This window comes from Antechinus flavipes, chromosome 6 (assembly GCF_016432865.1).
Source record: "Antechinus flavipes isolate AdamAnt ecotype Samford, QLD, Australia chromosome 6, AdamAnt_v2, whole genome shotgun sequence".
NCBI classification, from domain to species: Eukaryota; Metazoa; Chordata; class Mammalia; order Dasyuromorphia; family Dasyuridae; genus Antechinus; species Antechinus flavipes.
In genome coordinates, this window is record NC_067403.1 from 246,310,913 (window position 1) to 246,324,652 (window position 13,740).

At 34.4% G+C, this 13,740-nt stretch overlaps 1 protein-coding gene and 1 pseudogene across 1 annotated transcript; both read right to left on the minus strand.

The window, feature by feature from the left end:
- Positions 1–3: 3 nt before the first annotated feature.
- LOC127540933 (olfactory receptor 1013-like) lies at positions 4–951 on the minus strand (annotated as a pseudogene).
- A 9,210-nt stretch (positions 952–10,161) lies between these two features.
- Positions 10,162–11,091, minus strand: LOC127540917 (olfactory receptor 1013-like). Its single transcript, XM_051965896.1, has one exon. The coding sequence runs from the start codon at positions 11,089–11,091 to the stop codon at positions 10,162–10,164; it is 930 nt and encodes a 309-aa protein (XP_051821856.1).
- Between the last annotated feature and the right edge of the window lie 2,649 nt (positions 11,092–13,740).

A 13,740-nucleotide genomic window follows, 5' to 3' on the forward strand; every position in this document is an offset into this window, starting at 1 on the left:
AATTCAGGAAGCTGTCATCTTTAAGAGTTTCTTCAGGGCTTCTTTCACATCTTTGTTCCTCAGACTATAAATCATTGGATTCAACATAGGGAAAACTACAGTATAAAATAAGGAGACAATTTTATCCTGCTCCTGGGAATAGCTGGATTTGGGCCGATAATAAATGTAAAGAATGGAGCCAAAGTACAAAGTGACAGAGATCAAGTGAGAAGAACAAGTGGAAAAGGCTTTGAGCTGACCCTGGGCAGAGCGAATCCTCAAGATGGCAACAATGATGAAAATGTAAGAGGCCAGGATTAATGTTATGGGTGTAAGAACATTAGAAGTGAGCACAAAATAAAGGAAAATGTGGTAATTGGCCTTCACATCACATGAGAGTTTCACCAAGGGTGGTAGGTCACAGAAGAAATCATCAATGACATTATCCCCACAGAAAGGCATGGTGAATGTTTCATGGGTAAAGATGCCACAGATAATAAAGGCTCCAAGATAGGAAGCTGCTACGAGACACACACAGACTCTTTGAGTCATGACTTGAGCATAGAGTAATGGTTTGGAGATAGCCATATAGCGGTCATATGCCATGGCAACCAACAAGTAGCATTCAGTATATGCCAGTCCACCTGAGAAAAGGAACTGAGCCACACACCCAGCAAAGGAGATGCTCTTGTCCTCAGAGATGCAGGTCATCATGATTTTGGGGGTATAAACAGTAGAATACCAGAGATCCAGAAAAGACAAGTTGCCAATGAAGAAATACATGGGGGTATGGAGCCGGGAGTCTGTACAGATTAACACTATTAGAGTGATGTTCCCCACCACTGTCACAAAGTACACTATGAGGAAAAGGACAAAGAGCACCAGTTGTATCACAGGATCTTGGGTGAAACCCACCAGGATGAACTCAGTCACAGTGTGATTAAATTTTCCCATGACTTCACTTTATCTCATCTATGCATGATGGCAGGAGTATACATTTCAAAAGTACAAGGATACATGCCTTTGAAAAGAAAGAGAAATTAAAATCATCTAAGTGGATAATTCAGAGCATCAGTAGAAAAATTAACACATAGAAATGCTATTCTCTAACTGCATAATGTTTCATTCAACATACAGTCATCATTTATTCCTTTACTCATTTATTATTCATGTACTCATTCATTCAAATAGCTTTTATTAAATGCCTATCATATGTTTAAAAAATATGTTCTAAGTTCTGTGGATACAGTGACCCAAAAAATTATAGTCTGAAAATTCAAGGAATTCACCTTGTAACATCTGCCTTTCTATTAGCTACCTGTGATATACTTGGTAAACTCTCAATACATACAAAACTTCAGAATTTAAAATAATAAGAATTTAATAAATCAATGAGCAACTATTTTTAAATATTTACCTTGTGCCAGACATCTGATTATGCAAAAAGAGCAATGAAGTCAGACCATCCCCAATATCAAGAAGCTTCAATTCTCTCAAAAGTTTTGTGAGAATTTCTAAGAATTTAACAATTAGCTATCTAAACAGGTGGGAAGCTAGGTGGGGTAATGGACGGACTGTTGGGCTTGAAATCAGAAAGGCATCTCCCAGAATCAATATCTGGACTCAGATACTTCCTAGCTGTGTGTTCTAAGCAAGCCACTTGGCCCCAATTTCTTCATCTGTAAAATGAATTGGAAAGAGAAATGGCAAACCATCCCATTATCTTTGCCAAAAAATATTCCAAATGGGGTCCTAAAGTTGGACTCAACTGAAATATCTCAACAACAAATACATGTGCATATGTGAATTTATGTATATGTATGTATATATACATATATACTTATGCCCAATATCCAATATATATTTATAAACACACATATAGCTGCCTACATACATATCCCAATATTTTAATTCAATTAGTTCCATTTCAAATTCTTTCCCTCCATATTCTACCCCCTCTTCCATATATTGAGAAGGTAAAAAAATAATTCATTACAAATATATATGATTATTCAAAAACAATTTCCTACATGTTCATTGTAAATGGCAGGGGAAGGGCTAAAAGTGGATGAATAAGGAAAAGTTTCAGGTAGATTGTTGTGTTTGAGTTGCACTTTAAAAGGATCCAGGGATTCTTAGAGTTAGTGGTGAGGAAGGGTTACATTCTAGACAGTGCAGATAGAATGTGGGAGATGGAGCATCATATGAGAAGACCAATTGGGTCAGTATTGGGGAGGGGATATTATAGGAGTGAGAAGGATTAAATTGTATGACAACACATAATATGGCAGTTTGCACCAGCTTGACCAAAGTACTTAAAATTGTTCCAGTTTTTAATGGGGAGTTGCTATATTTTACTGACCAAGGAAGGGAAATGATCAGATCTATATATTAGGAATGTAATTTTGACAATACTTTGAAGGAGGGATTTCAGGAGAGCCTTGAGATTGGAAGTATCTTGCCATTGTCTGTCTATCTGTCTGTCTCTATTTGTCTCTCTCTATCTCTCTCTGTGTCTCTATCTCTCTGTCTCTGTCTCCCTGTCTCTCTGTCTCTGTCTCTCTGTCTCTCTGTCTCTCTGTCTCTCTCTCTCTCTCTCTCTCTCTCTCTAAAATATATATATATATATATATATATATATGATCATATAAAAGCTTGAATGTTGCAAACTTGAATGTATCTAGAATAATGATAGTGACCTCAACAGAAATATACACACATACAATTCTGTGGATCTCTGTTCATATATACACACATAAACACACACACATGTGTGTATGCATGCATAACGATAGATGTATCACATGAATAAGGCTGTATAGATTATCCAAACATAAAAGTATAAAAGTATGTATCTATATGTGTTAAAGATTTAAATTTGGAGTGAGAAGATTTGAAGTTAAATTATCTCATCCACAAACAAATTTGGATATGTCATTTAATCTCACTGGGCTTCAGTTTCCTCATTTATAAAATGGGGGAGAGAAGGAATGTTTCTAGTAAATGATTGACAGGGTTCCTTCTAATACTAAAACAGATCCAGATCTGATGGCAAAATTTTCCTAACAAGTTTTCCTCCATCCACTCTTCTCCTGCTCTAATCCATTGTATTTCAAACTTATGCCTAAACAATTTGAAATCTTGGTTAATACTAGGTTTGCTCATTTCCTTCCACTCTAAAACTTTCATTGCTCCCTATTTCTTCTAGAGATAATTTGGTACCTGTAATTTTAGTCCATCCACATTCTGGCATCCCATAATTTCTCAGCCTTTCTGCATATCTTCTAACTATTCTCAAACCCCAACCAGATGTGGCATGAATGCTCCTCAATTCCTGACTGCAGTCTCAGCCCCACTATTTCTTTGTTCTTATTCTTTCCTATGTCTTTGATGAGCTTCCAGCAGTTGAATTTCTCTCCCTTCTTAAAAGGACAACTGAAATACCCTTTTCTCCAGGAAATCTCCCCAGATGTTCTTAGTTGTAAAGCCCTTCACCCTCAGACATCACATAGCAGTTCATTCACTATTTCTAACATCCTTATTACGTGTCACATGTTATATTTATCTGAAAACTTTATTTTTTGTTCATCTATATATTTATATTTAATATATACTATATATTTATATTAAATGTATGTGTATATGTATATATGTATTTATATATTTTTTATTTCACTGCAAAGTCCACAGATATCTAGTTTTAGCTCCATAGTATCAAACCCAATGCCTTGCATCCAGTAAGTCATACTAAATATTTTCTCTATCATATTTGTTGCATGTTAGAGGTGACCCAAGGCTTGAAACAGGGCACCCAATAATGAAGAGATGTCTGAACCTGGACTCAAGAAGACCAAAATTAAAACCCTGACACATCTGGGAGGTACAATCATAGTCAAGACACTGAATATTTCAGTGACCCAAGTAATTTCCCAAAATTATATCAGAATCTTTTCATCTGCAGCACTGGAGAGAATTTCTCTACCACATGTTCCACACATTGATTAACCACAGGTCTAGGCTCACCTAAAATGGAAGTTGAATAGATTTTAGACTAAGAATAAAGATGAAATAATGACTGGCTGACCTAGACAAATTCATTTTTGTTTCTAGCATTTATTTCCCTCCAACTCATCTCTTATTCCCCACTATAGGATACAAATAATCATTCATATGACTATAAGAAAGTTTAGAATCTCTCCTTGTCAGGGTAGGCCTAGCAATTAAGAATCCTAATCTTATAGAAAAGTAAGGACAAAAACAAGATAAATAAGTCTTCTTTAATTATTAATAGAGTTAGTAACTCACTGATTACCATTTGGATTTTGGATGTCTTCCATTAAAGTGCAACCCCTCATTTTTTTCTTTTCATTGCAAATTGTTCAATGAATTATCTTGAAGTTTTAGACTGACCATACTATATTATATATGAAAGGAGCTCTATTCCATAATAATAGATCCAGGTTTTGCAATTATTACTCATGAAATCACAAACAAGCACAAAGCATGAAGTCTGGGATTTCTTTCTTATTGAAACAGAATTTATGCTTAGTATTAATAATAAAGAAATAACAAAGTGATCTAAGATAATCCAAGTGGTTCAGGATTCCTTTGGAAGCTAGCCTTAGGACTCAGTTTCCTTTTCTCTCTCTCTCTCTCTCTCTCTCTCTCTCTCTCTCTCTCTCTCTCTCTCTCTGAAATCCTGAGGGGAGGAAAGAAGATGAATCAAAGATGACTGAATTCAAGTTGTTAGGCAAATGCTCACAGTGACCTTTCTCCTGTGTGGAAGAGGCAATTTGATCTGGTGAAAAGAAATATGGAGAACAAAGGCAGGACATTTGAATTATATTCAAAGAAGCATAGATTTAGAACTACAAGCCCTCATTTCTACAGGAGAACTGAGACACAGGAATAGTTAAGTTCGTTTCCCAGAATCACACAGCTAGTATGTGTCTGAGGCCAAATTTGAGCTTAGGAAGATGAGTCTTCCTGAGCCTTGGTCTGGTGCTCTATTTGTGCAACCTAATGCCTGTTCTATGATCATTATGAATTCCATTTATTTCATGTTGTAATAACATATTTTTCTCATGTCATCAAGGAACATAGGATTGCTTGACCATAAAGCAAATGGGCCAAGGCAACAGATATTTGTTCTTTCTGTTTGGCTATTTTTGCTTTTTCTCTTTATTGTCTGACAGCTGGTATTTTTCAAGATTGTCAGTATAAATTAATGACTATCACTTTCTAGTGCCAATTATTGTTACCCTCTAAATTTCTCCCTTCAGTCTACTCAGAGTTGAGGATCAAAAAAATCTACATTGTTAAGAATCTCATGTAAAATAAGTCAAATAGATTTAGAGGGCTTTATTCTGCTAGATCATCCTTTCATGGGCCCCTTCCCTTTTTTGTGGATTTGTGGTTATCTTCCAGAAGTCCCAAAAATCTGGCTTTGGAGAATGAAGGGAGAGGAGGATGCTACTATTTTGAATTTAAACTAATGAAAAAAAAAAAAAAACAAAATTATACATATATATATATGTGTGTGTGTGTGTGTGTGTGTGTGTGTGTATACATAGATATTTAAGAAAAAGTTATCTAAATGATTATTCATTGGAAAAATACAAATTAAAACAACTGTGAGATATTTCTCACCTATCAGATTAATTAAAATGATAGAAGGGTAAATGACAAATGTTGGAAATGATGTGATAAAAACAAGACTTAATATACTGTTGATGGAACTGTGAAGCATTTTAATCATTTTGGAAAATCATCTAGAATTATGCTCCAAGAATTATTAAATTGATTATATCCTTTGAACCATCAACACCACTGTCAGAGCTATCTGCTAAGGTATCAAGGAAAAGGCAAAAAAATCTATATGTTCTAAATAGTTATAGCAATTTTGTTGTAGCAAAGAACTGGAAATTAAGGGCACATTTATCAATTGGTGGATTGTCTAAATTTTATAGTTTCAGTGATTTATCCCATAAGAAATACTTCCAATGATTAGATTTCATTTTAAGTTATCTGAGCTTAGAGAAAACTTTGGCACTCACATCACAACATATAGACAACTGCCTCCTTCACCTAATCAGGATCAACTGTATAAAAGAGAAACTTCTGCTTCAGCTGCCCAGGACCATGCAACTTACCAACAAGCTCAGAAGTACTTTCATCTTGATTCAGTCCACATTTCATCCTGGTACCTTTTCTATATGTTCTGAGCTCTCTGGGGTATCAGATACCATCAAATGCTATACTTCTTCTGATTTGGGAGGTCTCTCCCCTAGCAATTATTTCAAAAGAGGACTAAGGTCACACCAGGGAATTATAATCTCCAAAGCTGATCAATTTATGACTTTCCTTCTCTTACCAAAACCTGGGGAATTCAGGAAAGTAATAACAATATTATCTCTCTTCATCATATCCCAAAAGATTCTGTGATGCTGGGGTGGTATTATAGAATATTTGAGTACAACTGGATCTGAAAAAGTTCCTCAAGGTTAATTTCAATAGTAGTCACACAGAAGGAAAATGATTTTCCAAAAAAAAAAAAAAAAAATAGAAAACGCATTAACTGTTTGGACTCAGTTGAGATATGCTTGATCTATCTCAATTGAACTAAATGTGTATTATAGTCATAAAACAAGTCACTCTAGAAATAAATTCAATTGTTTCTGAGAAACTGTGTATTGCCATGGAACAGGATTAAACTTTGAATGGTAAAATATCCTGGGCTTGGAGTTAAGAAAACCTAAATTAAAATCCAATCTAAGACTAATTGTGTGACCCCCAAATAAATCATATCAATGCTGAATGACTTGATTTCTTGATTGATCCTAATTGTGTGTATCACAATTACAGCTAATAGTTATGTAACACATACTATGTGTCAGGCACTCTTGTAAGCAATTTTACAAATATTTCCTTTGTTTTTCACAACCTAAGTGATAAACACAATTATTATTCCCATTTTACAGATGAGGAAACCAAGGCAAATGGATTAGGTAAATTACTAGGTCAAAAAGATAATAAGCATCTGAGGCTTCATCTGAAGTCAAAACTTCCTGGATCTATGTTCAGAGATCTATCCATTGTACTTGGTCTTCCCCAAAATGGGAATCATACTAACTCATGTTCTAGGGTTATTGTGAATAAAGAGTAAAATATTTATCAAAGTGTCTGGTACATGGTAGGTACTTAATAATTTAGTGTTCCCTTCCTCCCACCTGAAAATGTGGTTGTTTGGAGGATGAAATAAAATGACAAATGCAAAGCTCTTTCAAATAACTTCATTTGCTACATAAGAAAAGAGGGGAAAAAATGTTTCTTTAAACACCAAGTTTATTCATAAAGAGGAATCTTGTATAAAAAGAAACTTTTTTAAAAATTAATAGATCAAGAAATCAAAAATAGTAACAAGGGGATTTTTAGTTCTTATTTTTATTTTCATAGTTTAAATGCATTTATTTAATCTTATGGAACTCACTTTCCCTCTTTGAGCCTCAGTTATTCATCTGTAAAATGATGGAGTTAGGCAAGATGGTTCTTATGTGTTGCTCTGTTCTTATAGTCTATGAGGCTATAATTTTGTATTTTTGATGCACTATTATTTCATATAGATCTCTCTTAAAAATTCTCAATGTTACTAATGTACCTTATTTTCAAATAATCCATTTGAAATTTCATTAATTTTGTATGCATTTGTTCTTAATTATTCTAAATTAATATATTTCTTTTTTCCTTCTAATAAAGCCCTACTTTAATGTCAAATCACAATGTAAAGATGTCTCTAGGTTTTGTGATGGAAACAGTAACAGAAAGGAAGTGGTGATGGGAGGATGGGAGAGAGAGGAAGGAAAGAAGAGAGGGAGGAAGTAAGGGAGGGACGGAGGGAGGAAGGATTACTACACACATATATATGTATATATGTGTGAATGAATAATCAATCAAATTTTGTAGCTTAAATGTAGATCATTGAACTCTTTACATTAAAGTTCAAGCTTTTATTAAGGAGCTACTCTAAGACTGATCTTAATAGCCAAAAAGAATGATGTAATTGACACACAAAAACAACCAGCCATCAGAAATAATCTAACTTTCTAATTCAACAGTTTTAGGTTATAAATGTAATACATGAAGTGGAAAAATCATGTCTCCTTATACATTTCTAAAATCATATTAGGAGATGGAGCCATTTCTTTTTGGAATTTCCATTTCTATATTTTTATCTATTTCTAAATGAATTTTCTCTACATCAAGATGACTCCCTCTTAAAAAAAAAAAAAGAAGAAGAAGACGAACATCAAGGACTCAGGAGCAAGTTAACATCTGGTTTTATCATGTGCAACACTTGTAGAAGATCTGAGCTTTTTGACATGTTTCTTCAAAGAAGAACCTTATTGATGTTCATAATAATTTTGTTTCTAAGGACACATACTTTGAAAGTATAAGAGAAGATAGATATGTATGATTAAAGTACTGAATCTAGAGATAAAAATATCTAAGTTCAAATCCAATTTTAAACTCTTGGTACTTGTGTGATATTGAACAAATGATTGTTCACTATTTGCCATAGTTTCTTATCTGTAAAAGGAGGACACAGTGAAGAAAATGTCAAAGTACTCCAGTATCTTTGCCAAGAAAACCCCACGAATGAAAAGAATAAAAGATGCGCATGTGCAGAAATGTTTCCAACAGCTCTTTTTGTGGTGGCAAAGAACTGAAAATTAAGTAGATGCCCACCAATCGAGAAATGGCTAGATAAGTGATGATATATAAATATTATTATTTTATTAGAAATCCTGAGGTGAATAATTTCATAAAAGCATATAAAGATTTAAATCAACTGATATTAAGCATAGTGAGTAAAACCAAGGGAACATCGTACACAGCAACACAATATTATGTGATCAATTGTGATAGATTTGGTTCTTATAAACAATGAAATAATTCAGAGCAATTCCAATATACATGTGACAGAAGGAGCCATTCATTAGCATCCAGAAATAGAGTAATAGAGACTGAATGAACAAGGCATAGTATTTTCTTTTTTTGTTTTTGTTTGTTTTCTTGTGGATTTTTTCTTTCTTTTTTTCCATTTTTTACCTCATTTTTCTTGTACAGTATGATGAATATGATGGAAATTGTATTTTAAAAATTGCACATGTTTAGACAGTAGTAAATTGCTTGCTATCTAGGGAAGATACCACAGGTGGAAGGAAGAACAGAAATTTGGAACACAAAGTTTTACAAAGGTGAATGTTAAAGATTGTCTTTACATATATTTGGAAAACTTAAAAGCTATTATTAAAATAAAACATGGATAAAGACAACGGTGTTGTGTAAGAGTCAGATATGAATGAACAACAACAAGAAATGTGCTAGGCACAGTGCTTACTGCTAGGAATATAAATACAATTTAGCAAATCAATCTCTGTCTTTAAAGATGTCACATTATAATCATGAAAACATTTCAAAAGCCATACTAGACATATATATTTCCCCTAGAATCATGAGTAGACTATAGAAGTTGCATGGAAGTTTAGGTTCTGGCAAGCTAAAAGAGAAGAACTTCATGTTATAACCAGAGATGCAATGTCACAGTCCAATTTTCCATAAAGATGGAGAAGAACCTAGAGTTGGATTAGAGAGAGAAGACCATGAGAAGCAGCATGGAACCCTTGTCTCTATGAAGTTAAAAGTACAGAGTTTATTTTATTTTTTTTTTTTTTGATGTACAGAAAGAATTCATTAGAATTTCCAGAAGCGGACCGTCCTGGCCTGTGGGCCCGAAAGGACAGCAAAGATACCCACAGGAGGAGAGTCCCAGAGTTTATTTCTAAGAGTTCAAAAGAGTAACAATACAATTCCTGTCAAATAAAATTCATATTAATAAGAAGATATTTTTCAAAGAGATGTTAAATAATTTGTGATTATAGCACCTAAATGTACAATTACATTTTTCTCCAAAGAAACTTTTCACTTCTTTCTGATGGTTGCTTAGCCTAAATTATCTCAATTCTGATAATTTTATTCTACAGGAAAATAAAGTATGGCAAGCCATTTGATATGATAGAAAACATTTCCACAACAATCATAACTTTTCATGAAAGTCACATTGAATATTCATGTTGTTATAATAGAAAAGAAAAGAGAAGTTTTGTTATTTATGTACCCAATTCAGGAAGCTGTCATCTTTAACACTTTCCTGAGGGCTTCCTTCACGTCTTTGTTCCTCAGACTATAAATCATGGGGTTCAACATGGGGAAGACAACAGTATAAAATAAGGAGACAATTTTATCATTCTTCAGGGAATAGCTGGATTTGGGCCTATAATAAATGTAAAGAATGGAGCCAAAGTATAAAGTGACAGAGATCAAGTGAGAAGAACAAGTGGAAAAGGCTTTGAGTTGACCCTGGGCAGAGCGAATCCTCAAGATGGCAATAATGATGAAAATGTAAGAGGCCAGGATAAATGTTATGGGTGTAAGAACATTGGAAGCAAGCATAAAATAAAGGAAAATGTGGTAATTGGTCTTCACATCACATGAGAGCTTCACCAAGGGTGGTAGGTCACAGAAGAAGTCATCAATGACATTATCCCCACAGAAAGGCATGATGAATGTTTCATGGGTAAAGATGCCACAGATAACAAAAGCTCCAAGATAGGAAGCTGCTACAAGACACACACAGAGTCTTTGAGTCATGACTTGAGCATAGAGCAGTGGTTTGGAGATGGCCATATAGCGGTCATATGCCATGGCAGCCAACAAGTAGCATTCAGTATATGCCAGTCCACCTGAGAAAAAGAGCTGAGCTACACACCCAGCAAAGGAGATGCTCTTGTCCTCAGAGATGCAGGTCATCATGATTTTGGGGGTATAAACAGTAGAATACCAGAGATCCAGAAAAGACAAGTTGCCAATGAAAAAATACATGGGGGTATGGAGCCGGGAGTCTGTACAGATTAACACTATTAGAGTGATGTTCCCCACCATTGTCACAGAGTACACTATGAGGAAAAGGACAAAGAGCACCAGTTGTATCACAGGATCCTGGGTAAAACCCATCAAGATGAACTCAGTCACAGTGTGATTAAATTTTTCCATGACTTCACTTTGACTTACCTATGCAGGATGGCAGGAGTATACATTTCAAAAGTCCAATGTTATATACCTTGGGAAAAAAGAAGAGAAATTAAAATCATCTAAGTGGATAATTCAAATCATTAGTAAAAAAAAATCATATAGAAATCCTCTTCTCTAATTTCATAATTTTTCATTCAACATACAATCATTTTTCCTTTATTCAATTATTCATTGACTCATTCATTCAACAAGTTTTCATTACATGCCTACCACATGTAAAAATCAGTTCTAAGTTGAGTGAGGCTAATTTTAATAGACTTGTAATGGAAAGAGCCATCTATATCCAGAAAGAAGATTTGGGGGTACTGTGAATGAAAACATAATATCGTCACTTTCTTTGTTGTTTTTTGATTTTTTTTCTCAATTTTTTTTTCCTTTTTGATCTGACTTTTCTTGTGCAGCCTGGTAAATATGGAAATATATTAGAAGAGTCACACATGTTTAACATACATTGATTTACTTGTTGCCTAGGGGAAGAGCTAGGGAGAAGGGAGGAAGAAAAATTTGGAATACAAGGTTTTCCAAGAGTGAATGTTGAAAACTATCTTTACACAATTTTGTATTTTGGAAATAAAAACTATTATTATTTTTAAAATATGTCCTAACTTCTGTGAATATGGAGACAAAAAAAGGAGACAGTCTTCAAATTCATGGTTTTCAGCTGTTAACATCTGCTTTCTATTAGCTATCTGTATTACCTGGTAAAACCCCTCAACACTTACAAAAACTCAGAATTTCAGATATTTTAATAAATCAATGAGCAAGTATTATTCAATATTAACTTACTTCAAGACATCTTATTATATAAAAGATACCAATGTAGTCATACCATCTCCAACATCAAAGAGTTTCAATTTTCTAAGAAAATATGTGAGATTTTCTAAAGATTTAGCAATTGCTATCTAAACATGTAAGAAGCTATCTGGTGCAAAGGATAGACTGTTGGGTCTGAAATAAGACATTTCTCTGAATGTGTCTGGCCTCAGACACTTCCTAGTTGTGTGTCCCAAGAAAATTGCTTATCTTTATTTGTCTCAGTTTCCTCATCTGTACAACGAGCTGGAGATGGAAATAGTAAACCACCCCAGTATTTTTGCCAAAAAAAAAAAAAAATAGAGCTCACGAAAGGAACTGTATTTCACATTCGATCCAGTCCTTGCAATTATTACTCATGAAAAAAACAAGCACAGAGAATGTAATCATGATTTCTTTCTTCTTGATACAGAATTTATGCTTAATAGCAATAATGAAATAACAAAGTGCTCTAATTGGTAATCAAGTGGTTCAGAATCCCTTTGGAAGGTAGCCCAAGAACTCAGTCTTTTTCTTTCTCTTTCTGTGTGTCTCTCTTTCTCTCTGAGGCTCTGTCTGTGTATGTGTTTGTGTCTCTATCTCTGCCTCTTTATCTCTTTCTCTTATTCTTTCTTTCTGTCCCTATATATTTTCTTTCTGCCCCTCTCTCTGTCTCTCTGTCTCTGTCTCTCTCTGTCTCACTGTCTCATTGTCTCTCTGCCTCTCTATATATCTATCTTCCTCTCCCTCTGTCTCTCCCTTTCTCTCTCTCTCTCTCTCTCTCTCTCTCTCTCTCTCTCTCTCTCTCTCTCTCTCTCTCTCTCTCTCTCTCTCTCTCTCTCTCTCTCTCTCCTCTCTCTCTCTCTCTCTCTCTCTCTCTCTCTCTCTCTCTCTCTCTCTCTCTCTCTCTCTCTCTCTCTCTCCTTCTCTCCTTCTCTTTGAAATAGTGAGGCCAGGAAAGATATGATTAAACTTAAATTCTTAGGTAACCATTTCACTTTTAAGATCAATGTGTAGAAGAGGAAATCTGGTCTGGTGAAAAGAATTATTGAAAATAGGAGGTAGGACACCTGAGTTACATTCAAAGAAGCACAGATTTATAAATACAAGGGAACATCCCAGCAATGCCCTCTTTTTACACAAGAGGAAATTGAGGCACAGAAATAGTTAAGTTCTTTACTCAGAGTCACAGAATGAGTGTGTGTGTCTGAAGCCAAGTTTGACCTTACATGAAAGAGTCGTCCTGGTTTCAGATCCATCTGAATGGCCTACCTGCCATTATGGTCTTTATGAACTCTATTCATTTCATGATTTACTATATCCTTCTTACCTCATCAAGGAACATAGGACTACTTTGCCATAAAGCAAATGGATCAAGGTAGCAAATATTCTTTCTATTTTACTATTTTTACTCTTTCTCTGTAGTGCCTGACAGGTGGTATTTCTCAAGATTGTCAGTGTAAACTGATGACTATAACTCCCTAATATCAATTGCTGGTTTTCCCCTTTCAGTCTGCTGAATGTGGAGGATCAAAAAAATCAAAATTATAAGAGTCTCATGTAAAATAGATGAAATAGATCTCAAGGGCTATATTTATGTTAGCTCTACTTGTGGGTTTTTTATTATCTTGCAGACATCCCCCAAATCTGACATATGACAAATATAGGGATAGGAGTATGTTGTTCCTTTGAAATTCAACTAATGAAAAAAATAAAATGATATGTTTCTTAAGAACTGGTGATAGAAATCACTTTTCGTTGATGAAATACAAATTAAAATAACTTTGAGATATCAACTAACAAAATGATTAAAATGAT

Excerpts from the sequence above, each read along its gene's own strand:
- LOC127540917 (XM_051965896.1), bottom strand. The coding sequence starts at position 11,091 with ATGGAAAAATTTAATCACACTGTGACTGAGTTCATCTTGATGGGTTTT.